The sequence below is a fragment of the Aplidium turbinatum genome, chromosome 1 (genome assembly GCF_918807975.1).
Source record: "Aplidium turbinatum chromosome 1, kaAplTurb1.1, whole genome shotgun sequence".
Classification (NCBI taxonomy): Eukaryota; Metazoa; Chordata; class Ascidiacea; order Aplousobranchia; family Polyclinidae; genus Aplidium; species Aplidium turbinatum.
Window position 1 is genome coordinate 56,712,833 of NC_137472.1, and position 26,662 is coordinate 56,739,494.

A 26,662-nucleotide genomic window follows, 5' to 3' on the forward strand; every position below is an offset into this window, starting at 1 on the left:
TACAGTTCATCAGCAGTAAGACGTCCTGGAGTTACAGAAGACCTGTCTTGGACAAACTTGCAAAACCGTTTTAGCCATGCTGTGGCCTTTTTTAAACGGTGCAAGGTCGAAAAATAACTAATTAGATTGTCTACGGCTACTGTCTGACTTACCTGAACTGCAGAGACAATATTAGGCTCAAGAGGCTGAAAATCTAAAGGAAGAGACTCAAAATTTACTTCTGAAGCGGGAATAGAAGGCCAGAAGTCTTCTGTTTTCCACAAGAACTTCGGAGCTTTTAGCCATCGAGACTTCAACAACTGAATTACAGATAGGCCGCGAGATGCATCGTCGGCTGGATTGATATGAGAATTGACGTGCCTCCATTGGGAAGGCGTAGTTTGTCGATGAATTTTTGCCAAACGGTTTGACACAAAGGTCCTAAATCGTTTGTTTTCATTATTAATACTCCTTCTTACCGCACTAGAGTCAGTCCAAAAGATTGACTGACAGTTTGAATAATCAAGTTGAGAACGAAGCCACTTGTCGGCTTTAACTGCCAACACCGCTGCTACAAGTTCCAGTCTTGGAATACTTTCTGATTTGGGTGGTGTAACTTTAGCTTTGCCACACACAAAAGAACAATGAATAGATCCCGTATCGTCGACCAGGCGCAAGTAAGATACAAACCCGTAACCTTGAACAGAAGCATCCGAAAAGTGATGAAGTTGATGACTAACAACTTTACCAAAGTTAAGAGGTTTAAAACAACGAAATAAATTCAACTCACCAAGATCATGCAGTTGCTTAAACCATGTTTGCCACTCAAGCACATCTGAATTCCGCAGTTGATCATCCCAGCCAAGTTTTTGCTGAATGATGTTTTGCTGCAGAATTCTAGCAGTCAGCACGACTGGAGCAATGAAACCCAATGGGTCATACAGAGAATTAACAGCAGATAGAATGGAACGTCTCGTAAACGTTTTCAACTCAAAATTGTCTGAAACCTGAAACGCAAATTGGTCATTGGAAACGTTCCAAGAAACACCTAGCACACGTTCCTTCAACGGACTGTTGAGATCAACATTCATAACAGATTTCGCTCTATCATTTTCAGGAATAGTTTTAAGAACTTCCTGACTCGTTGAAATCCATTTTGTAAGGTTAAAGCCACCAATTTGAAGCAACTCTCTAAGCTGTTTGACTAAAAGAACAGCGTCATCTACAGAACTAGCAGACGTTAGACAATCGTCTACATAAAAATCATTTTTAACAACATCACATGTAGCAGAGTTGAAGTTTGAACCGAACTCTTGTTCAGTTTGCCTCAGACAGAAGGTCGCACAACAAGGCGAAGATGTAGCACCAAAGATGTGTACCAGCATACGATGGCTGACGGGAGGTTTAGAAAGATCTCCTCCAGGCCACCAAAGAAAACGAAATGCATCTTTGTCATGTTCTTTTATTTTAACTTGATGAAACATCGCTTCTACATCTGCTACCAAGGCAATTGGCTCTCTGCGAAAGCGTGTCAATACACTAACAAGGCTATTTACAAGATCAGGACCTTGCAGCAAGGCATCATTTAAAGCTACCCCTTTGTGCTGAGCAGCGCAGTCAAACACTATTCTGACTTTGTCTGGTTTGCGGGGATGAATCACTGGATGATGTGGCAAGTACCAAACACGTTTTTGCCCTTGTTCATCATCACTACTTGATTCGTTTACAACCTCTGCATGGTTGTTTTCTAGATACTCCTGCATTTTTGACGCATATTTTTGCTTTAATTGATCGTCACGTTCAAAGCGTTTCTTCAAAGAATTTAAGCGCTTTGTTGCCATCAAGCGACTATTTTCAGGCAAACTTACGTCCTTCCGCCAGGGTAGCGGTGCGTAATAGTGACCATCAGTGCGTGACACCTCTTCACGTAGCACTTTAAGAACTTGTCTGTCTTGCACAGACGATGGAAAAGAAAGCTCTTCCGGTTTGAAATCTTCAAACCAAGACTGTTGGATTGCATTGTCCAATTTTTCATCTGAATGAATAAAATTAGATAGAATGTTGTTTTGATTTTTTGATGATCCCAAAAGTGACCAACCTAAGGGTGTTTTTATTGCACTGGGTTCACCATTGTTTCCTTCTCTCTGCTCTAAAACTTTATGAGCCTTTAAAACATCGATGCCAATTAAGATTGAGACATGGGCGTTTTCTAAAGTTTCAAAATTTAAATCTTTCAAATAAGGAAATTTGGAAACATCGTCGCAAGAAAGATTAGGATTTGGAGACACTGGTATTTTGTCTATGGCGTAGGCTTGCACTGTTTCAAAGTTGACCTTTTCATCTAAAGAAGAAATTGAGACACTGACTCTTTTACTTTTAATAGTATCTAAGCTTTTATTTACAGTGCTCAGCTTTATTTGGCTGGGCTCGCCCTCTAAGTCAAGCGACGCGATCAAACTGTGATCGCAGAAAGTTGCATCCGATCCAGTGTCGAGAAAGGCGTAAGTTTTAACTTCTTTCCCATTAGCCCTTGCTTTAATAGGAACGACGTTAAAGAAACTTTTATGACCTAACACTGAATCGGAAGAAACAGAAGTTGAAAGCAACTTACCTGTGTTGACTCGAGTGACATCAGGAGACGCTTTACTAGAGACGTAGTGCATCAAAGAATGGTGATGACCTTTGCAACCCTTTTCGGTACATGTAGGCTACTCTCAAACCTACAATCTGAAGTGGCATGTTTATTGAAACAATTAAAACAACGCCTCTCTTTGTTTAGAAAATCTCGGCGATCCTGTAAAGAAATTTTGGAAAACTCATTACACTTATAAAGTATATGATTTCCAGAGCAAAAGAAACACTGGCGACCGGCAAATCGCTGTCTTTGTCGTGTTTTGCCTTCAAAGGATTGTGACGCACGATTACCACGGGTGGCTGAAACCGTAGCACAAGTTCGCTGACTGCTGATTTTTTGTCCACTACGACCAAAAGAATTTACGTGGCGCTTAGAACTTTCGCTTTCAATTTTAGTAGGATAAGCATTTAAAAGTTTTGCTTCATCTTCTACGAATTCGACGAAGTCCCGAAAGGTAGAAGCCCTTTGTTGTCTGCATTGAATTTTTGCGTACTTTCTCTTCCAAGAATTGTTTATACACGGCGGTAACTTGTCAGCAAGATCATCTAAGTAAGAGTTTAATTCGTAAGAATGTCCATGGCTATCTAAGGTTTCGTAACACTTTCTCAAAGCTGTGGAGAAGCTATGCATTGCTTCTTTGTCGAGATGTTTGATTGCAGAGATTTTAACCTGTTAAGTGCGCATGACGACAATTGTCGTCGGAGACAGTCGCTCTTGCTGTGCGTAAGACGACAATTGTCGTTTTCGTGATCGCAGCTATTCATGGCACTTTTAATTTCGCCTTCCTCTGTTCGCTTTGTCTGGAAGGCGCAATTATGACGTGTGAAGAAACATAGATGCATTGTTTACACTACAATAATGATTGCAGCTTGACTGAAATCATTAATCCCTAAATCACTCTATTACAATATTAGGTAGTTTCTGCACTCATCTACAATATAACCACAATTGCAAGAATAAACAGATTTCATCCTAAATGTTGTTTTTTTTTCTGAAATAGGAAATAGAAAATTGTTCCTTCCGGTGTATAAAATTCGAACCACATCATGCGCGTTCAGTCAGTGTGAAGTCATTTTGATATAATGTTGCAAGCAGTTTTAGAAATATTTTGTTGTGTTCGAAAACATATTTTATGACATATAGTCAACAAACCAATAGGGTTTTGTGTTGCTGCTAATGTTAGAACAAGTGTCAGAAAATGACACAGTTTGAATATTTCCAAACTAAACTTACGTGTATGCTACTTTGTTTAGTGTCCTATAATGCTTAGAAATTATTCTGTTCTGTGAACTGATATAATTTCTTCTTCATAATAAAAAACTAGTTGAATAATTTCACAATGGTGAAAGGTATAATCAATTGAGAGTAATGCGACTACACTAGAAAACAATAGTCCAGCCGGAGATTTCTCCGCAATAGTTGATGAAAAAATTAAAGCAATAGACACAAAAGGAAATTGAACAAAAGCGTATTGTGCTGCGTCATGGGGGTTCCCCAATATTCTAGCAAGCAATAATGCGACGAAAAATACTGCGAGTGATCAAATTAAATACGCACCGTAAGGAGAGTTTCGAAAATTTAATTACGCACTTAACGGGTTAAGCAACTGTCGTTTAAAAGATTCTGCTATGACGCGCGGCTGCCCAAACAAGTCATGCAAAATTGTTAACGCTTTACTGTAGCCTTCTTCAGGCGTTTTAAGGGAAGGACAGTGACTAATCGAGTTATGCGCTTTGCCAGTTGTGTATAGAAGTAAGTAACTCAGTTTTTTGCTGGGGCTTATATCTGCGCAATTTATAGTTTCTTCGAAATGACGGAAGAAAGTAAAATAGTCCTTAGGATCCCCTGAAAATTTGGGGCATTCATATTTTGGCATATTCATGCCAGCGCTAACGGCAGTAACTATTCCTGCTAGAATAGCGGAGTCATTCTTCATAGAAAATTGTTCGTTAATTTTAACATTTGGCAAGGGAAGGTTCAGTGCTGGAACACCGGGATTAGGCACATCGGCATTAAAGCTAGAACACCCAGGATTTATATGACAAGAACTGGAACGAAACATTGTTGACTGTACCTTGTTTGGGTTGAGATGGTCGAAGGGTTGAGATCGAATGTTTCGCAGAGAACCTTCTTGGGAGTTGACCTCCCAGACCTCGGCTTCTAACCGGGCTGCTTCCAGAACGCGACGGTCTTCAGCGGCGGCGAGTTCGGCCTTCAACTTAGCTTCAGCGGCAGCTCGTTCGGCCTTCAACTTAGCTTCCCTTTCTTCTTCCAGACGACGTTGTTGATTGTGTTTTACCGCCAGTTGCGCAAGTTCCAACTTGGCTTGCAGCGTCTTTTGTTTAGAACTCCTGCAAGATCTCGAAGTCGTCGTCATATGGCTACCGGTTTTAGAGCCATTTTTGGAACGTTGCAAAACACGAATTATATCAATAGAAGGAGTATGACCACTCTCGTGTTCATCATCCTGCTCTCGCAACCAGCCTTCAACAAAAGTCAAGAATTCGTCTTTACCACGAGAATAGTCATCTTTACTAAAAGTACAAGATTCCAGAAGTGGTTTATCAGCAGAAATGTCAACACAAAGTGCCATAAGAGAACTGAACAAATTATCTAAATCAGGAAGACGAGCGCGTACCGTTTTTGCGCAATGGGGAGTCTTCATAAGGTTATTGATTTCAAGATAGAAATCATTTAAATTTTTAACAGCAGTTTCAATAGTTTCACAGGCCATTTTGCTATAAAATTTCCCACTTCTTAACATTCAAAGAGTTTTAAGAAAGAGGAAAAAGCGATATAACAATACTAAGTAAACTTCTTCAAGAGATCAACGAGAACTGCCAATCGTTATTCGAACGATGACAAACGAGTCGCAACTCTGCGACCAGAAAATTTCTTACTAAAAGAAATAATTCTGTACACTACCGGTTTATACTTACGACCGGATCAATCGGTTGATACCTCCGTCAACCGAGAAAAACTTTCAATGTAAGATCGTATAGCGGTGCGGGTTGTCTGATGTTAAAACACCTGATCTACACTGAGGTGATTCCACTTGAACTTGTCTGCTCGCATACCACCAACAAGCTGGGATGATTGTTCTATGTTGGAAAAACGCGCAATTGTCTTCGAAGCACTCAATTTGTCCTCGTCAGGTCGCGGTTTTTCTCTGGGGAAAATAACCGTGACTTTACGAATACGAAAACGTATAATAATAATAAACAGTTACCACAATATACAAGTAGACATCATACGTTTGGTATGTTAAACTTCATAAGAGATGTACGGCTGGTTAACAAATGAGACAAACTATGAATAAAATGAAAATCATATTTACCGGTTGTTGACAACCCCTTTTCCAGAATGCATTTACAAGGTGATACGCCTAAGCATTATATCACGACTAAATAGAATAGAATTATAGTTAACAAATACTCCAGAAAGTCTAATATAACCTTTCTTAAATTACGATCAAGAGTTCATTTCAATAGCTCAGTTAACAAATACAGTAATCTATTTCTAAACTGCTAAACAATTCTATCCATTAATACGTGTGAAATTGACACAAAGGAATGTTCGCGTAGCTGAGCTATTATTGCTGAATTAGAGAAATAACGCAAAGTTCTTCTATTTAAAGCCATGAATTAGGAAAAAGGCTATTCCTGATGCTGAATGTAAAAACGTTACAGTTGCATAAAAAGGCCGTTCGTTGACGTTGATGCTGAGTATTTCACAACACAACGAATCTTTAAGAAATTGACACAAAGAAATACGTTTACAAACAAGCGAACCCATTTAGCATAGAATCAACGTCAAACCGTGCTATGCCAACGTATACACAGATGTAATCTCACAATAATTAATCAACTGGAAGGAATCCGACAACACAGGCTATTTTTGATGCGTTGAGAGATAAAAATAACACAATTTCAGAAATACGGGCGCCACTATATGACTAAAGGAGGCATAGACTCCTTTTGAGTCTGAAAACTGTCAGAATCTAAGATAGTTAATAGACTTGTTTTTTTTTCCGGACGCTACAGACAAAGGGAGAATTTAAATGTTGTTTCTATAATCCAACAGACAACCAAATTTCCATATAGGAAAATTTTGATTTCGCTCACACAACTTTTATATTCACAAAAGTGATGTTACAACTATACCATTCTTGGATGTTGAACTAAAGATCAACGAAAGTACTTTTGACACATGGGTTTGGCGAAAACCTAGTAACACTGGATTATTATTAAATTTCAACGCAGTGTGTCCTATGAAATGGAAATTTGGGTTGGTGTTAGGTTTGCTTAATCGTGCTCGTTCTATCTGCTCAGACAATTATCACTACATGAATGAAATCGCCAAAATTAAATCTATGTTATGTGCGAATGGATATCCCGGGCAGTTTTTTGATAAGGTTTTACAACGTTTCAATTCAGTATCTTCACCGAATACTGACGTCATAAATTTCCAGAACTCTATATCCATACCTTTCCTAGGAAAGGAATCTCTCGTATACGCTAAAAAACTATCTAAACTCTTTAAGTGTAAATTTGATATCGACATTGTCCTCTGTACAAAACCTTTAAAATAAGTAGATATTTTTCGCTGAAATCTCCCGTTCCGCAGTCTCTTCGTTCCAACATTGTCTACAAATTCACTTGTTCGTGCGACACGAACATGACATACATAGGTATGTCCACAAGACACTTGGTAACAAGAGCAACGGAACACCTAAATTTAACAGACATCAATAAACACAGTGCAATCAAAGACCACATTTATGACTGCAGTATTTGTTCCAACATCAAATTTACATTAGATTCATTCAAGATAATTCGCAACTGTCAATCAGAGTTTGAAACTAAAATTCATGAGGCACTCCAAATAAAGCAGCACAACCCCAGGCTCAACAAACAATTATTCGCTAAAGGGGCATATTTTTTGTTGAATTTGTATTAGCTTACGTTTATTTTATGTTATGTTGTCCGCTCACTATCTTGTCTCATGACCACACTCCCGCATAATTATGACAGATTGCTACCACCTTTTGTGTTTGTTCGTCAGTTGTTGCTTGTACGCAGGTCAGTGCAGTTTTATTGAATTTCAGTCATTTATTATTAACATTTCACGAATAATTTTGTTTTGTTTAGATGAATTGGGATATTTTCCTGAAGAGGGCGGAAAGTTTTGCCGAAAACGTTTGAAATTATGTATCTGTTTCATTTCTGTATTAATTTTGAATTATGCAATTCAATGTTATCTCTAATTGTTGCAAAAAGAACTAGAGAGAAACCGAAAAGAAGATGACGGGATGCAGGCGCGGATTTATGGGGGGGGCCCAAGAGGCCCGGGCCCCCCCCGAAATTTTGTGAGAAATTGTTGAATGGTTTGATATGCTTCTAAACAGCTGATATTAGTCCCACAGCGGACTTACAACCCCCCTTTGGCACGCGAGTGACGTCACGATATTGAGAATGATGCTTTCAGTCTCTATGTCTCTAAAACAAAGTTTGCCTAATTTTTAGCGAAACTGCATTGAAAGAGCAAGTTTTGCCAATACCAAACATCTCAGCCAGGAATTAGCAACAAGAAAACATAGAGACTTAGCTTTATTACCGAAAAAATGCCGAAGAAAACATGATCTTATCCTTTTGCTATGCCACCGGACAGCACCATTTTACAGGAATATTCATACCCATATTTTTGTTGAAAATGCTCTCAGAATGCACCAAATTCAAAATAATTTTTCAAAATTTTTTAGGGGAGCCCCCCCAGACCCCCCGCCGCTGGGTGTCGCCTTTGGCGAACACGCCGTTGGGCTTCGCCCGCCGGCCGTCAAAACCCCCCAAATTCCTGGCTACGCCACTGATTGTTCATATCTGTTTTATCTTTATTACTTTTTAATTCATTTTCAAATTTTCTGGCCCCCCCCAAAAAAAACTCCTAGATCCGCGCCTGACGGGATGACATTGAAGAAAATATGGGCATCACCTGGATGAAAGCAGCCAAAGACAGAATGGTGTGGAATTCTGTGGAAACATATGTGGAGGCTATCTGTCAGCTGTGGCATAACCTGCTGATGATGTGCTTATCACATGTATTCAGAGCTTTTAGTTCGTGATCGTAACCTGTGATTTATAACCAAACAAACTTGCTAGTATGGGAACCTTAATACTGTACTTTTAGAATTTATCTGTAAAATATTAGGCTATTTTCAGAATTTTTTTCACCTAAATTCATACTTATTTCCATTCTCCAGGAATTTGTTCTTAACAGCAAGTTTGTTGTAAAAATTTAGCCACAGCCTCTGAAACAATACAGTATAATAATAATGTCGATGTCGTCACATTATTAGCCGACTTATACCCATTGCGTAATGCAAGAAAGAACACAATCAGCACTGGTACCGTTTTTAAACTCTTCGGTTTGACTCTACCTGGAATCGATCTCAGATTTACCAGCACTAGAGCCGAACGGGAAATCTCTCGGCCACTAAGCTGGTTCTGAAACATTATAAAAATGGCAACCTGACTCAAAAATTTTTAGGATACGAAAACGTAAGCCTGAATGCGAAGCTTGAAAATCAGACATAAAATTAAATGGGAGAAATTTTAATTAAAGTTCTTAGTGTAACGAAATGTGTATAAAAAGAAAATGTGGTATATGCGTACGGTAGTTTGTAAGACCAGTATCGAGTTTTTCTAGCTATAATTTTTTCAGGTGTCACCCATTTTATCTACGGCGAATTACCGTCGTTGAATCCCTACAGCTTGACAGAACCCAACTCGAAACAAGCGCAGTATCTCAATTATCAGTGTGGGAAATCGGAAAATGTTTTACTGAAACGAAATGTGATACAAACAGGTGCGTCTATACAAAATGTATAGGGTCTTGTTACTTGTCCTTATTACCTTGAGAGATAAAGTGAGTGGTAATCAACGAAATAAAACCTAAGCTGCTATTTGTATTTAAAAAGTAGAAAAACCTGCATAAATTAAACAATAAATGCTATTAATTATTACTACAAAAAGTGCTCAATGCTAAGCAAAAAAGCCAAGCAGAGCAAATTACATCAAATTTAGTAGGCTAACTGAATTATTTATAAATTGTTACTTAATTATTTCTAGTAACTAAATTTGATGTAAATTATGTCGGAATGGCCCGTTTTGGTGAGTCTGATTCGGTGAGTCTGATTCGGTGAGTCTGATTCGGTGAGTCTGATTCGGTGAGTCCGATTCGGTGAGTCCGTTCCCTATTCGATGATATTTTCAATTTTTTTTTAAATTATCGGGTACCGTAGCCTAATTATCATTGCCGTTTTAGGGTTAGAGGTTAAGGTTAGGGGTTACAGGTTAGGAACTCACCGAATCGAACTAACCGAATTGGACTCACCGAATCGGACTCACCGAATAGTAGCAGACCCAAATTATGTTTGTGAGGTTGACTGCCACTTGGCCGAGTTTTGATTGTGGGAATCTTTATCTTCGGACTGAGAAAGCTTCTTGCAGAGCTTGATCCTGGCAATTTCGCATATTTGTAGAGGCTTTGAATCACTGACACAGGCGGGTCATTGATGTCTGACAGAGTGAAGTTTCCGATTATTAAAGTGTTGTTGTCTGTGAACTACTCCATCCACGATCCCACTACTCATACAGCAAAATCCGTCCTTTTTGCGTCTTTCAACGTCTGCATCCAAGCTCTAAGTGTCTGTCGCTGGTTCGACTCTCACCGAGAGCACGCTGCTTCTCAGAGAGATATTCATTCCCCTTTCAAAAATGAAATGAGATGGCTTGGGGATTGCCTTCCGCTGCTATATGTTGTGATACATCTGCTACTGCGTTGCGTTATCATGTCTTGTACTATACCTACACGTAAAAGTCCCCAACGGCAATTTTTTTGGCGGAAGAGGGAAGTGTTTGACGGGCAGGCATCCTGTAAGGCGGGCCTCGATGAACAGAGCACCCGGCAGCCCGTTGCAACTAGTTCCCCTGAAGCTGCACGTTTCAATATAATTGAACCGCAGTGGACATGGAGCTGGACAAGAGTGTGTGCATAGCCCTCGCGTAGTCACGACCACCTTAAACAACCATACCAGCGAATGGCCTCTGTTTCAATTTGGACCTGGACCAAACAAAGCCCAATGGCGATGATATCACGGGTAACTGGGGCAGGCTTGGTATAGAGTTAGAAGCCTCCAGCCCGGTTTCACTCATTGGCGGCGGATCTATGACGACGACGACTATAACCTATGCCGTTTTATTGCTTCTTGTTATAGCCTAATAAAAATAAATTTACAAGATGTATAATTTTTATATTTGCAAAGTATTTTTGGGCCTTTGAGCAAATCCCAACGCGATTTTGTACAGTAAGCTTATCAAAGTAGATTCTGAAAAGTTTGGGTGCTCATCAGGACACACATGCTGAAAAAAGATCACAGAATTGACTGGTCAGAAACAAAAATTTTGAAAAATGAAACAAATTATTATCAACGCACTGCGGCAGAAAGTTGCTGCATCAACATTACGTCAAAACGATGTAATGTACTCAAACCGGAAATCTACTGCCGAAAGTTTGGTTGCCGACCGTGACCCGACAGTTTATCGAAAGACAATTTATCGAACGACAGTTCATCGAACGACAGTTTATCGAAAGACAGTTTATCGAACGACAATTCATCGAAACGACAGTTTATCGAAACGACAGTTCATCGAAACGACAGTTCATCGAACGACAGTTTATCGAAACGACAGTTCATCGAACGACAATTCATCGAAGGGGCTAGAGGCTAGGAGTTAGGGGCTAGGGGCTAGAGGTTAAGAGTTAAGGTTAGAATTAGGGGTTAGTGGTTGGGAGTTGGAGTTTAAGGGCTAGGGGTAGGGGTTAAGGGTAGGGTTGGGGGTTAAGGGGTAGGGTTAAGGTTAGGGGTTAGGGTTAGTGGTTATAAGAGTTAGTGGTTAGGAGTTAGGGGTTGGGGGTTGAGGGGTAGGGTTAGTGGTTAGGGGTAGGGGTTAGGGTTAGGTTAGGGGTTAGGTTTTCGATTAACTGTTGTTCCAGGCCCCTAGCCAGCAGAGAGCCAGGGAGGCCTCGCCCCCCCCCCCTAAAAACAAATTCGCCCCCCCTGGCAAAATCCAAACATTCAAGAGCAACAGCTACATTTATAATGATTTTGCCCATTTAAATTTTTTCGGCCCTCCTTAAAAAAAGTTGGCCCCCCTTGCTGTGCGGTCTGGCTACGGCCCTGTGTCGTTCGATAAATTGTCGTTCGATAAACTGTCGTTCGATAAACTGTCGTTTCGATAAACTGTCGTTTCGATAAACTGTCGTTCGATGAATTGTCGTTCGATAAACTGTCGTTCGATAAACTGTCGTTTCGATAACTGTCGTTTCGATAAACTGTCGTTCGATAAACTGTCGTTCGATGAACTGTCGTTCGATAAACTGTCGTTTCGATAACTGTCGTTTCGATAACTGTCGTTTCGATAAACTGTCGCTCGATAAACTGTCGTTCGATAAACTGTCGTTCGATGAACTGTCGCTCGATAAACTGTCGTTCGATGAACTGTCGCTCGATAAACTGTCGCAGTACCGTTGCCGACACTTCGCTTTCTGGGAAAAAATGAAATGGTTAAAAATCCATCCGATGCGATTTTCTTAACGAACCTGTACATTTTAAATGGTTAAAAGAAATGTTTTGAAAAAAAGTTTATATCAACTACAAAGTTGACATGTGAAGTTTTCGTGCCAAAAGCAGGGATTCCTGGCCAAAAGTTGATGAGTCACAAATCAGAGAGAAAAATTGATAAGTTCACATTTCATTTGAAAATACAGAAAAACTACAGAACCTAGTAAGTTACAAGTGACACACTTAAAAGTGTATCAAAAATCTCCGCCGAGCCCACATATCCTCAGTAAAATGTTTTAATGTGTAAATATTCAAGCATATAATTAAAAACTTCAAACATCGTTTTCTCAAAATATAGCATCAATTTTTTGCCGCAAAAGACTTCAATTCATTATACCTTAGAATTTAGATAGAGGTAAGGGGTGTAGTTTTCAACAACCAGCTTAAGCCAGGAGTCGAATCAGGTTTGCATTATTGGAAAGACAACGCCTTCTGCTGCGCCATTCCATCTTCGTTTCGGTAGGCTATGTTTAATTGCAATTAAGTTCAAGTCTCAGTTTTTCAATATTAAAATTGCATGCTAACAAACAAACTTTCAGGTACATATGTGGAACGAAACGCCAATCGGTCTGTCCCTTGGCTTATCCGTGTCGTTGTATTGGAGAATTTCACTGCCAACGACGGCTATAGTCGGGAGGTGATGATTGGGATATGCGGCGGTGTTGCAATTTCAAGAGACTGGGTTTTGACAGCGAGACACTGCTTTGAACCTAATGTAATAGACAAGTGAGTTTTGTAACAGTAACTTTGTTATATTTTACTTGCTTTTATTTTGCTATAATATTGTATCTTTGTTCCTTTCTTCAGCATTATAACCTATCGTACACAATTTCTGTTTATAACCTGTTATACAATTTGTACACAATTGTGTAATTTTGTACACAATTTGTTATAACCTAATCCTACACAATGAATACACAAGAACCGTTGAAAATGTATAACAAAATTAACGAAGTGCAATACCTGAAAACTTTTAATTCCTATGTTTGAAGGTTCACGTGTCACTCTCTCAACCAACACAGTTAGCCGAGTTTTCACCAACAGTTACGATTGTACACAAAAGCAAGTTTTTATGTGAACATTTCTCTTAACGCAATGCTGGAGCTTGTGACATATCGTACGAAACTTGCAATCATGTAGGCCCATTTCAAACTCAGGCCACTTAATTCTTTTCTTTTCCATTTACTGTATTTGAAAACACACAAGTTGCTTTTGATTGATTGATTTTGGAAATGTTTATCTTCAGACTAAAAAAACTTCAAAGCTTAATTTTGGCACAAATATTGACTGAGTGATGTTTCCGCTTGTGCTTGAGGTGTTGTGGTTTGAATTATTTCATCCACTAGTTGCCGCTGAATGGAGAGCAATCCTTGAAATGCGTTCTTCAAGCACACACTCCGAGAATCAAGCCTCTGCGTCGCTTGATCTTGAAGTTTCTTCGTTTATAAAGTCAGGCTCTTAACCAACTGAAATAGCAGCTCTAAAAAGAAACCAACAGTGATTGGCTACTTTACGTTAATATTACATTACTTAACTGTGTATGTTACGGTAGAACATACATCGCCCACAAGCATCATGGAAAGTTGAAGCTAATCAGACACGAGCGTTTATATGGGTACCCTAAATACGACGACACTTACAATCAGCATGACATAATGCTTGTCAAGTTAAAGGTTAGAGATCTTATCTGCAATCTTTAAGGCTGCATTACAAACGTTTTTATTTCACTAGTTAAAGGAGTCTTTATCATTAGACTTTAAAAAAATTAACACCTAGCCCTGGTAGTTTTGCATAGTCTATTTGTAGATAATATAGTTTCGGGAGAGAGTTTGCTTGTACCAAAGACAGGCAAGACACAACAATACAACAGGGTTGAGCATTATAGGGTCATTCCATATCAAAACAGCCAATATGAAGATATCTTGTATATGGTATCTCTCAGATTTTGCTGAAAAGTTGTCATACTATGCCTTAGGCTACCAAACAAAAGAATCCTAAGTTTTAGATCAATATCTCAAACGGTTTTCCTATGACGGCCATTTGAATTTCGGACGCTACCCTCGTTTTTGACTTGGGGGGGTAGCGAATAGCAATTTCAGCCATTTTCAGAGCCCCATAACTTTTATTGTAATTGTGGTAGAAGACTAAAAATTGCTGTGCTAGTTCATCATAAACTATACTACACAATTCAATAGTAACAAACAACATCTCTTGATGCATAAATGTTAGGCGGGTCATCAAAATCCTGTTTTTTTGCCCCGTATAAGTGATTTTTTCAATTTTTAAATGCTTCTACCACCCAAACCAATCAAAATATTTCTCTAAAACCTAATTATTTGTAATATTTGGAAACTTTTCTTCTGCCAACTTGAATTTGGGAGTTGTGGTGCCATTAACAGAGATCTTATGGGGGTCTGAAAACCCTATCAGGCAGAAATGGCCCTTTTTTACCCCTATGTTTAGAGCCCCAAATGACCGCGTGGGCATTTTATGGTCATGCTGAAATTTATACCAGACAAACACATACATTTATTCTTTCATTTCATGAAATAAAATGTTTGAGTATCAAACTCCTTCACTATAAATTTTATGTTTTTAAAATGTAACATTTTGGTCATTTTTGGCAAATAATCTTAAGTCCTTAATGTAGGTTAGAGAAAATTCAACAATGATTTATCATGAAAACAGTGAAAATAAGTAGGTTCTATGCTTAGTGATCATAAACATTGAAATGCTGACATAGTTGACCATTAATTTATGTTCAAAATGATGCTTTCACCTCTTCTCACCCATGAAAAAGTACCCACCTGCAATCAATAAGCTATAGGGTGTGCCACTTTGTAACTTTTTTTTCATAACTAAGGTCTCAACCCATTTTGGGGTTCCTTTTAGGACCAAAAACTATCCCAAAAAATTTTTGGGAAGCCAAGAATCTGGTCCAAACAAGTTATTCATGTTGGTTGACATTGTCATTTCTGCAGGTGTGACTAATTTTCCCAAGTTTTTCAACGATGATTCAGAAGCCGGTTTATATTTTAGCAATGCTTTACGACATTTTTCTTTTTCTTGCACAGACGATAATGCAGAAAACAATACCAAAAATACAAATGGTTCACTAAGATACCACAGATGTTGCATAAGACGGTTTATCATTGCTGCAATGAACTTTGAAAAAGATTCTGGAAGAATATTCTTTTTCTTAAATTGAAGAAGAGTTTTAAGCAGATGGAGATCGTTATATGGAGCATCAAATGGATCAGGTGCTGTTATCCATGCAGGAACATAAAATAATATTAAAAACAAGGAAAGAGATCTATGTTCGTTTGCTTCTTCCTCGGTAATTGTATTGAGTTGAACAAACTGAAGAGAATACAGAGCAAGCTTTAACTCACACAGTAATTTGGCCATCCATCGTGCATGGCTCACTGCACCAATGCTTTTGATCACAGGGGTTATCATGTCATAGGGATATGATGTATTCTCTTCAGTTTGTTCAACTCAATATAATTATCGAGGAAGAAGCAAACGAACATAGATCTCTTTCTTTCTGATCTATTTTTGGGATAGTTTTTGGTCCTAAAAGGAACCCCAAAATGGGTTGAGACCTTGGTTATGAAAAAAAAGTTACAAAGTGGCACACCCTAATTAAGCTATGATGTGGAGATAAAATTGTAGGAAAATGATTAAGTCGTGTTCAAAAATTAAATTGTTTTCAGTTTGCACTATAATTCTGCATTATGTAAAATGCATAGCTCAAATCAGCTCAGTTGAGTTTGAATATCACCTATTGTCTAAGAAACTGTGGAAGTGGTGTCAGAACATTTTCCTAATCTTTTTGATTAAGTTTGTATTTTCGAGCACTGTGTCTGTAGGTTTCTGGTACACATACACAACAAATTATATGTTGGAATGGCACCAAACAAGGCATTTGTCTTTGATCTGGCAGCCACATCAAAATGTTGTTTACACGCTTCATGAATTTTACGAAAACATCCACCATGTTTATCTGAACGTTCAATAATATTTCCAATTAACTAATCATCATCATAGATACAGGCAATGTATATTCCTGGTTGGAACAGACTTGAGATTTTTGATTGATCTGAAAGCAAGCGTTCTTCATCCAAATGTTTTGCATCACAGATTTGTTCTGCACTGATGTCAGTGAATATTGAATCTGGTGACAAACATGACTTTGGTATTTCTGCTAAATGGCACTTTTTTGCCACTTTGCATGGGAAAAGCCCATGTGACGGAATTGGAGGCACTGTCAAGCGTTTTACAGCACGTGCAAGTCTTCCGGCCCCCAATGCAAACCATATTTTGACACCATTACAGATGTTTGAATGGGCAACAACAAACATCAAAAACATTCAGTTCTTCTTCATTAGTGCAGACGGTGTTAAAAAAAATAAAGAAGAGTATCGTCTTCGTGTGAGCCTTTGGGGCCGAGGGTCTATCCTTTTACCACCCCAGATTCACAATGTTTCCGGATTACACTGGAAGGCTACTAGAGTGCAGCCAGTCTTTGGTTTCATCATCCATGACACGCAGACCTTCCAGTTCAGTTCAGTTGTTTTTATTTCTGACCATCATATCAAAACAATACACGTCAACATAGCAAAGGTCAAGAAAAAGGTATCTTCAAGCCACCACTCTGTTAGGTGGCTTGAAGATGGAGCAGTCATTGATGATGTGGTCTGCACTCTGTGGTCTGTTCCTCGGCACCACATTCACAGGAGAAGGAAAAGGCCATTCCCCATTGGTGCATGGTTGAGAAGAGTATGAATTGGAGAGACGTTATGCCTCGACAAAAACTATTAGGGGAACACGTTCACACCATTGCTTTATTCCAATTTCCATCAATATGGTACGAATGAAAAGAATGTCCATTGGAGGCCGGACGACTTGCACGTGCTGTAAAACGCTTGACAGTGCCTCCAATTCCGTCACATGGGCTTTTCCCATGCGAAGTGACAAAGAAGTGCCATTCAGCAGAAATACCAAAGTCATGTTTGTGATAGCACAGGTTGGTGAAGTTCTTATAATTTTTATATTGTGAAGCTGCACCATCACTAAAATAGATCACTTTGTGCAGATTCGGGATAAACTGTTTTACATGAGGTAACAAGAGTGAGTCACAAAGATGGATCATGCATTCCCTTTTATTTTGTGCTGTAGCCTGTAACATTGGATCAAGTATGACAAACCAAAAATCATAAATATCTTAAAAACAAAATCAGGTGAATAGAAAATTTTGCCAAATTGAAAATCTACCTAAAAAAATACTCCTAAATGGACCCATCTACAGGACCCTAAGCATTGTTCACTGCTTGGTGAGAGTGGTGTACCAACAACCGCACAATTGGAATACTGATTTGAGCTAAGCATTTTACATAATGCAGAATTATAGTGCAAACTGAAAACAATTTATTTTTTGAAAACGGATAGATCATTTTCCTACAATTTTATCTCTATATAATGGCTTATTGATTGCAGGTGGGTACTTTTTCATGGGTGAGAAGAGGTGAAAGCATCATTTTGAACATAAATTAATGGTCAACAGTGTCAGCATTCCAATGTTTATGATCATTAAGCATAGAACCTACTTATTTTCACTGTTTTCATGATAAATCATTGTTGAATTTTCTCTGACCTACATTAAGGACTTAAGATTATTTGCCAAAAATGACCAAAATGTTACATTTTAAAAACATAAAATTTATAGTGAAGGAGTTTGATACTCAAACATTTTATTTCATGAAATGAAAGAATAAATGTATGTGTTTGTCTGGTATAAATTTCAGCATGACCATAAAATGCCCACGCGGTCATTTGGGGCTCTAAACATAGGGGTAAAAAAAGGGCCATTTCTGCCTGATAGGGTTTTCAGACCCCCATAAGATCTCTGTTAATGGCACCACAACTCCCAAATTCAAGTTGGCAGAAGAAAAGTTTCCAAATATTACAAATAATTAGGTTTTAGAGAAATATTTTGATTGGTTTGGGTGGTAGAAGCAGGGCCCACAAGAGGGGGGGACAACCGGTGCATTGCACCGGGGCCCGGTGAGTTCAAGGGGGCCTGACAAAATGTCTAAAGTCACGCGTTAAAATTGATTTCAACGATTTTGCATAAATATTGTTTTTTATATTAGTTCCGTATGTCGATTGGGTCGATATGGGTATGCCCTTTTTTAAAACTACAGAATTTTCAATTTTTTAGGTTTAAGGGGCCCGACAAAATGTATAAATTTGCGTGCTCAGGTCGATTTTGCATAAAATATTGTTTTTATGTTAGTTTCGTATTTTGATTGGGCTCCCTCATGGGTAGCCTATATAAATGCCCTTTTTCAAAACTACAAAATTTTCAATTTTTTGGGTTCAAGGGGCCCGACAAAATGTTTAAATTTGCGAGCTCAGGTCGATTTTGCATAAAATATTGTTTTTTATATTAGTTTTGTGTTTCGATTGGGCCCCCTCATGGGTATGCCCTTTTTCAAAATTACAGAATTTTCAATTTTTTGAGTTCAAAATGCCCGACAAAATGTTTAAATTTGCATGCTCAAGTCGCTTTTGCATAAAATATTGTTTTTCATATTAACGGTAGCTTCATATTTCAATTGGGCCCCCCCTCATGGGTATGCCCTTTTTCAAAACTACAGAATTTTCAATTTTTTAGTTCAAAGGGCTCGAGAAAATGTGTAAATTTGCATGCTCAGGTCGATTTTGCATAAAATATTGTTTTTTGTATTAGTTTTGTGTTTCGATTGGGCCCCCTCTTGGGTATGCCCTTTTTCAAAACTACAGAATTTTTAATTTGTTGAATTCAAGGGGCCTGACAAAATGTTTAAATTTGCGGGCTCAGGTCGATTTTGCATAAAATATTGTTTTTTACTTCATATTATAATAGTTTCGTATTTTGATTGGGTCCCCCTCATGGGTATGCTCTTTTTTATGACTACAAAATTTTCAATTTTTTACTTTCAGGGGGGCCTGACAAAATGTTTAAATTTGCGTGCCAAGGTCTATTTTGCATGAAATATTATTTTTTATGTTAGTTTCGTATTACGAATGGGCCCATCATGGGCATTACTTTTTTAAAAACTACAGAAAACACATATTGCAGTGTGAATGAATATTTCAGTTTATTTCAATGTTTTAATTTCAGTGGTGTTTTAATGTGAATATTTGGGTGTGTACGGTATGTTTTAATATGCAATTGATTGATCAGGTTAGGTTACAGTCATTACACAGAAGGTATTCCATGCATTTTTCTGACATCTTGTCAATTTATGACACAAGCAAGCAGTGACAGTTATGTGTAATCATGTTGAACTGGTACAATTTTAGTTGTAGATAATCTTGTTTAGTGTGATATTCTAAGAGTTCAGAAAGTAGTAAAAAGTACTGGTATGGAAATATTGTTAGAATTGCTTAGCAAGAAGTCGTTACTGTCACTTTTTCAGTACAAAAATGCTCAAGTGTTTTTTTTTTGGATACTAATTATGCTGAACTTCTCTAATATAGCCTGAGACAGTACAGTATTTTTGAGTTTTTAGGACTTGAATGATTTTGCTATATATTGGAATGCAAGCAAGTTTCATGGAGGCAGTGCTGGAAAATAATTTTGTCCTTGTAGCAGGGCCAAATGTCATAGCAGTCTAACAAAAATCGAAAAAAAGTTAAAAGATTAGTGAAAGTGTGATTTTTTGAGTAAAAAATCATAGATCTTTACTTCTGTTGAAGTACAGTTTCTTTTAACTCTAGACAGAATCAGAAGTGTCCTAATTGCAATGCAACTTACTTTTTCCAGCACTGCAGAAAGGTGTTGATTTTCAAAAATATGCTTAGTAATTAGTATTATATATAAACAAATATTTTTTTTATACTGTATCTTAAGTTTTCCTTTTCATTTGTTTTCACTAAGTTTTCTCAGCAGTCTTCTCCAGCCAGGCCAATCCAATCTTACTCTTGAATTTCAGGAACAGTGTCAATAAATTGACTCAAAACAGCCATTCTGTAGTTATGCAGGGTATTTGTAAAGGTATCTTTACATAGTATAGTGATAGATGTAGGTACATTTACATTGATAAGACTTGAAAATAGAAATATATTCAACTTTGTTTTCTACTGACCGCTTGCTGTAGAAATGAAGAGAAAGTGACTCTCAATCCTGCTTGAATGCAGTTTCACTCAAACAAGCAAAGAAAACTAAAGGAGTAAAAATAAGAAGCAGCCTATTGATCCTGAAATGAAGTTGGTATATATATATATTTCTTAATGTCATGAACAATAGCAATGCATTCATCCAAGTTTGGTCTCCTAGTCTCTGCTGATTTTAAGGTCAGAAATGATACTGTGTTAATGTAAAGCTGCATGCACACATCTGCTATGCTACATATGTATGTCAGCCATGCCGGATAGTGTTGCCATTTTTATCTTCAAAGTGGATATTTTTACCCACTTTTTGCCATGGTTACAATCAGGTGTTGCCAGAGTTAGGATTAAAGTTAGGAAGGGTTAAGGTTAGAGTTAGGAATAAGGTTAGGGTTTTGATCTTTGCCCAGGACTAAAAAAAATTTTCAAAATATGATACCGTACAAGTTTTTGTTTTCAACAGCTATAAACTTTTCCTCAAATTTGGGCAGAATTCCTTATCTGGCAACACTATTGAGGCTATATTTACACTACATAGTGTAACTATAGCCACAGCCTTTATCTTTGTGTATAACTAGTGTGTATCTGTGAATTCAAAGTCATAAACACCAGTACAATACTGCATTCTTTGTGAAATGGTGGAGTGTTAATACTTTAACCTCTTGTATTCTTTGTATAATTTTTATAATAGGTCTGGTTTTAAAATAAAAACACTGTGCGGAACACCATGTATGCATTGGCCTTGTGGACTAATGCGCACCGCAAATTTTGCTTGTGATTTGTGAGATATCATGCGACATGTCGCGCTGGGGGGCCCGGCAGCAACATCTGCACCGGGGCCCGGCAGGGCTCTTGGAGGCCCTGGGTAGAAGCATTTGAAAATTGAAAAAAATCACTTATACGGGGCAAAAAACAGGATTATGATGACCCACCTAACACTTATGCATCAAGAGATGTTGTTTGTTACTATTGAATTGTGTAGTATAGTTTATGATGAACTAGCACAGCAATTTTTAGTCTTCTACCACAATTACAATAAAAGTTATGGGGCTCTGAAAATGGCTGAAATTGCTATTTGCTACCCCTCCAAGTCAAAAACGAGGGTAGCGCCCGAAATTCAAATGGCCGCCATGTGAAAACCGTTTGAGATATTGATCTAAAACTTAGGATTCTTTCGTTTGGTAGCCTAAGGTATGGTATGACAACTTTTCAGCAAAATCTGAGAGGTGCCATATACATGGGTGGCTGAGTTGATATGGAATGACCCTATAGCAGTATATTTTACATATTTACAAATAGTTTTAACAGTCGAACGTTTTCGGCTTAACTTAAGCCCTCATCAGGAATCTGAAAATATTAATAAAAATGCAATAAATTTCAACTTCTTGACCGTAACTAGCTAACTGACTATAAGCATCAAGAACTCATATTAGGCCTACTTGTAGAGGTTTCGAACCACTGGCGTTGATGCTATACCGAAATGGTCAGGAAAAAGTGAATACTTGTAGCAGTGAGTGTTTGTATCAACAGCCAAGTGTGACTCTTTTTTATGACTCTAATTTCCGTCAAGGTTTTCTTTGTTGTTCTCAACTTGCTACCTCTATTTTAGAATCCATTGATGTTCACATCACCCATGCTGCCAGTTTGCCTCCCTAACTTCGATGTCATACCACGAACGAGCAGGGTTTGTGTGTTAGTTGGCGAAACCGGTGGAGACATAGGTTAGACTAATATTACTAATCGCTCAAAATTATAATTAAGAATTTTAAAATTTGTTTTGAACAGACGAAAAATGTAGAGCAGTGGTTCCCGACGTCACGTCGTTGTAGTTACGGGCCCTTCTCAAAAACTATGAATTTGAGCATTCCTACAGTTTACTAAATGATCCTAAGTAAACAGAAGTAAAGATGTTGAAAATATCGTCGTGGGGTTATTTAGTATGACGCGATTTGAAAATTTTGGCTAATATCCATCAATTTAAACAATATTGATAAACGTTTTGTTAAAAAAAAAATGACCGGTAGTCTATTGGCTACTAGTTCTTTGAATCTGTGAACTCCAAAATTTAGTTGAATTTCATATGAACCGATTTATATACTCACGTGAAATGCGGTAGTCGGACTATTTGGCATGCGGCAACTCGGCAAGTGCTTCAACTCAGCAAGTGCATTTCAACTACTGCCCAAGCCAGCAAATCAAATTTTCATCTAGCATCGGACTTGCTTGGTCATCGGTTTCTAAACTGAATTTGTGACATGCTAAGTATCGGCTTGCTCAGTATTTACTTGCTTGCATCATATAACTATATCGGCCACTTGCTGAAATGTTGCTAGCTCAGTTATCACTTTCTCTGGTGCAATGTACTGAGATCACAACTGCTGAATTGTGAACTCAGCACAGGAGATTCGTAAAATGCTGCTTCAATCTTCAGAGACTTCAAGGAATGTTGAATTGTGGGTGGAGCTTGAAAACCCGACGGAATGCCAATCACGTTATTGCGGATTGAAATATGACGTAAACAATAACATTTGTGACAAAACGACCAGTAGCAAGAAGAATCCATTAGACAAAGGAAAATGCCATGTAGGTGTTTCTGTATACCTTATTGTCACTTGTGTTCTCTGTTGGTATAGAATAGCCTACCTAGGAGGAAAACTATTTTTTAACAAAAATTTTTCTTATAAATTAGATCTAGATAAGCAAGGTATTTGGGAGCTATTGCTATTTGGATCGACGTAATCTGCTTATGCAAATCAGGTATTTGCCGATATGCTTGAACGAAACCAAATATCGCGCCAAAGTGGACTCTGCATCCGATATTAACAATTCAGATATTAAACCAAACTTTTCGAGTTGTTGCAGTCTGGAAAACAATAAATTGCATTCCTCATATAAAATGCGCTTGTTTAATTGTTAATGGTTAATTTTACTTCCTTTTCCGCGTTATTTCAATGTTCTGGCTTATGATGCGTTCCATTTGAATTTAAATAACCCACATTGTTCTACAGATAAAAAGTTTGAGAAACACTGCTTCACATATTTATATGGAGTATTATATAATATATAGAGTATACACAACACATACATACATATATATACATATATGGCGTAGCCTACTATATAATTATACATATATGGCGTACTATATACATAATTGTGTTAGTAGTATAAAAGATTTCTTAAATGTAAGCAAAATTATTACAATATCGCTCCATATAATGCTGTTTTATGGCTGATATTTGTATTCCGCCGAAGGTCACGTTATAATATTTTCACTGTTATCTGCATTTTTAGGGGTTATCGGGCTATCCTCTGATTTGCCAAGAGCACGACCGGTGGGTGGCGTACGGAATCCTCAATTGGAGTGGACCGAATTGTGACGTCACAATGGGAAGGGGTTATGCACTTATTTCAACCCGCATGCGATGGATTTGTGGCCATGTGAAATCTTCAAGCTGGCCACCTTGTCGGCATAAATAGCTTAACGTCAATAAAAATAAAAATTGCTTACAAAATCATACATCAGTGTGGTTGCAGAAAGAGTACGGTAACCTGCAGGCTATCTAGTATCTATGGCTCCCAAGCAGCTTTAATTACACTGCGATTAGTTTTAAGTGGTACCCTAATTAAAGCAAATAAACGAAGGTTCCCTTCAAATGGGTTGCCAGAATCGCGATGCTGCGTTGTAGATGTACAGTAAGCTACACCAATGGCGGCTCGTGCCATGGGGCTGCAACCCCACCTGAAAGAAAGAGAAGAGGAAAAATATGTTTTCCTTTGTGTTTGTCTTAAAATATTCAAAGTTTCGTTTGGCAACACCGATTTTTGGCAAACTTTTTTGCAGCCCGAGATTCTGGATTTCAAGCGCTCTGATTGTCTAAAAATTATCCTTGAAGCCCTACCTCTTTTGGTATTTTGCAGCAATTTTTAAATCTGTTGGGGCTGCATGGAAAACAGCCCCACCTAACCGAATAAATTTACAGACTTAAAGTTTGTCTCCAAAGCAATACTGTTGGTACGGTATTGTTTAAATACAGCTGGTATATAGCCTAGCCTACATCAGTGACGTTCGGTGGCTTAAACCGTTGGGAAATCAATTTGGAAATATGCTGCAGCAAGGTAGTAGGCACGAAGGGCGTAACCGTCGGGCGAAGCCCGAAGGTGTGTTGCCGAAGGCAACACTTCCAGCGGGGGATTTGGGGGGCTCCCCCAGAAATTTTTGAAAAACACTTCCAATTTGGTGCGCTCTGAGAGCATTTCCAAAACAAATTAAAAATAAACATCTGTCAAATTGTGCTTCGCCTATGTCGTGATCATACATCCATTTAATGTTTAGAAGTCATGAACAATCTTAATTGTAACGTTGCAGGACCAAAATCCAGTGTTAGACATGGAATAATAGTTGTCTAAATATTTAATTCGTCATGAATGTTCATTCTCAGATATTCAGTTAGGCCTACACTACAAAAACTAACACTTAGGCCTAAACATTACAACCGCAAGCAATTTGTACAAAAAGCTGGATAAGTTTGCCTCCTGCGTATAGAACAGTGGTTCCCAACCTGGGGTTCGCGGACCCCTTGGGGGTCCGTGAGAAAGCATTTGGGGGTCCGTGATTACCTTGATGAATTTTGGGAAAAAAAAAGAAAAGCGATCTTTTTACTTTCATTTCTCTGTTTAAGTGTCAAGTACGCCGTACTTTTAAAGCGCTCTGTCAAGAAGTATAGGGTCAGATTACGAAGTACTTTTGTATCATTTTGAGGTAGCCTACGTTTGTTATCTATAGAAGTTTTAAAACGACTGCAGCAGCTAAAAAATGAGGTAGGCTATCCACTCTCAAAATTATTTGAGAGTAAAAGTTTTCTATACGGCATGGCCTACTTAGCCGATATTTTGGGTCATATTAAAAATGTTAATCATGGCATTGCATGACATAATCAAGGACCAGGTGTGACAATAATCGATGCAGCTGAAAAACTGAAGGCGTTTTTAGCCAAGTTGCCGGTTTGAAAACGCAGATTGGAAGCAGGTAATTACGCTAACTTTCTAATGTTAAAAGATCTTATCTTGATGGATGAAACTCAAAGAGAATGTACTCTTTTGATCTCTATGGGAGAAAAATTCTGCGCACACTTGGAAACCCTGCAAATGTCATTTCGACGTTATTTTAATTTAGAACACTTGCCGAACGAAGTTGAAACATGGATTCGAAATCCTTTTCTTTTTGACTTGAACAACATTAGCGATGACGATCTCAGTAAAGATGACCTAATTGATTTGAGATAAAAAGAGTTATTACGCATTGAATTTCATTCAAAAACTATGGAAGAATTTTGGTGCTCACAACTGCAAACTTACCCATTCTTGGCAAAGCAAGCGATTATTGTTTTGTTACCATTCATAACCACTTAACCTTTGCGAGGCAGGATTCTCAGCTCTTGTTACAATAAAAACTAAACATCGAAATTGCCTGGACGTTGAAGATGACATGCGTGTTGCATTGTCAAAAACTCAACCACAGTTCAGTCGTTTAGTTCAGGAAAGGCAACAACAGCTATCTCATTAAATTTGCTTACGTTGAAAAAGTTTCGGCATGGCACTTTGGGTCACCTTAATATTCAAATACTGCTGACATTTCTTGAACAATTCATTCATTTTCTTATTTGAGCAACTGTTTAACCTGATATTTGCCGCAGGAATCATAGCGGCAATGCAATATGACACAGTAAAGTAGTTGAGGCAAAATTTAGGTAGTAGGGGTCCGCAGAATTAATAATTTGTCTAAAGGAGTCCGTGACAACCAAAAGGTTGGGAACCACTGGTACAAGCTTAACGAACTAAATATTGTATCCGCACCTGAACGTTCATTGGCGAAGTAACGTTATATCAACGCTGTAAAAAGGGCAAAGGCATGACTATGAAAGCTAGTAGGCTAGGCTAAAGTACATGGCGAGGAGACATCAAAAAACAGCAACAATCTTTTTAAGATGCTGTGCTGTGTACTAGGGTGGGCCGTTTTTGACTTTTTTTCGAAATTCAAAAACGGCTAGTCATAAAAATTGGCACATGCATGAAAAAATTACGTGTGCAAAATTTCATCAGTTTGGGGGTGCATCTTCTGCCCCCGCAGGGGGGTCAAACTTTCAATTTTTTGAAAAAAAAATGGGAAATTTCACTTTCCGTTTTAACATAATTTTTTTTAAGTTATA

General features: G+C 38.1%; 1 protein-coding gene across 2 annotated transcripts in view; it reads left to right on the forward strand.

Moving 5' to 3' along the window:
• LOC145772266 (mast cell tryptase-like) overlaps positions 1-23,965 on the forward strand; it is a 32,121-nt gene extending 8,156 nt beyond the window's left edge. For both annotated transcript variants that reach the window (XM_082584134.1, XM_082584141.1), the window contains exons 5-10: positions 9,335-9,478; positions 12,836-13,022; positions 13,849-13,969; positions 22,063-22,174; positions 22,885-23,036; positions 23,748-23,965. In XM_082584134.1, coding sequence (XP_082440260.1) covers positions 9,335-9,478; positions 12,836-13,022; positions 13,849-13,969; positions 22,063-22,174; positions 22,885-23,036; positions 23,748-23,933 — 902 coding nt within the window. In that variant the 3' untranslated portion in view covers positions 23,934-23,965. The remainder of the gene's footprint in view (positions 1-9,334; positions 9,479-12,835; positions 13,023-13,848; positions 13,970-22,062; positions 22,175-22,884; positions 23,037-23,747) is intronic.
• Positions 23,966-26,662: the final 2,697 nt, after the last annotated feature.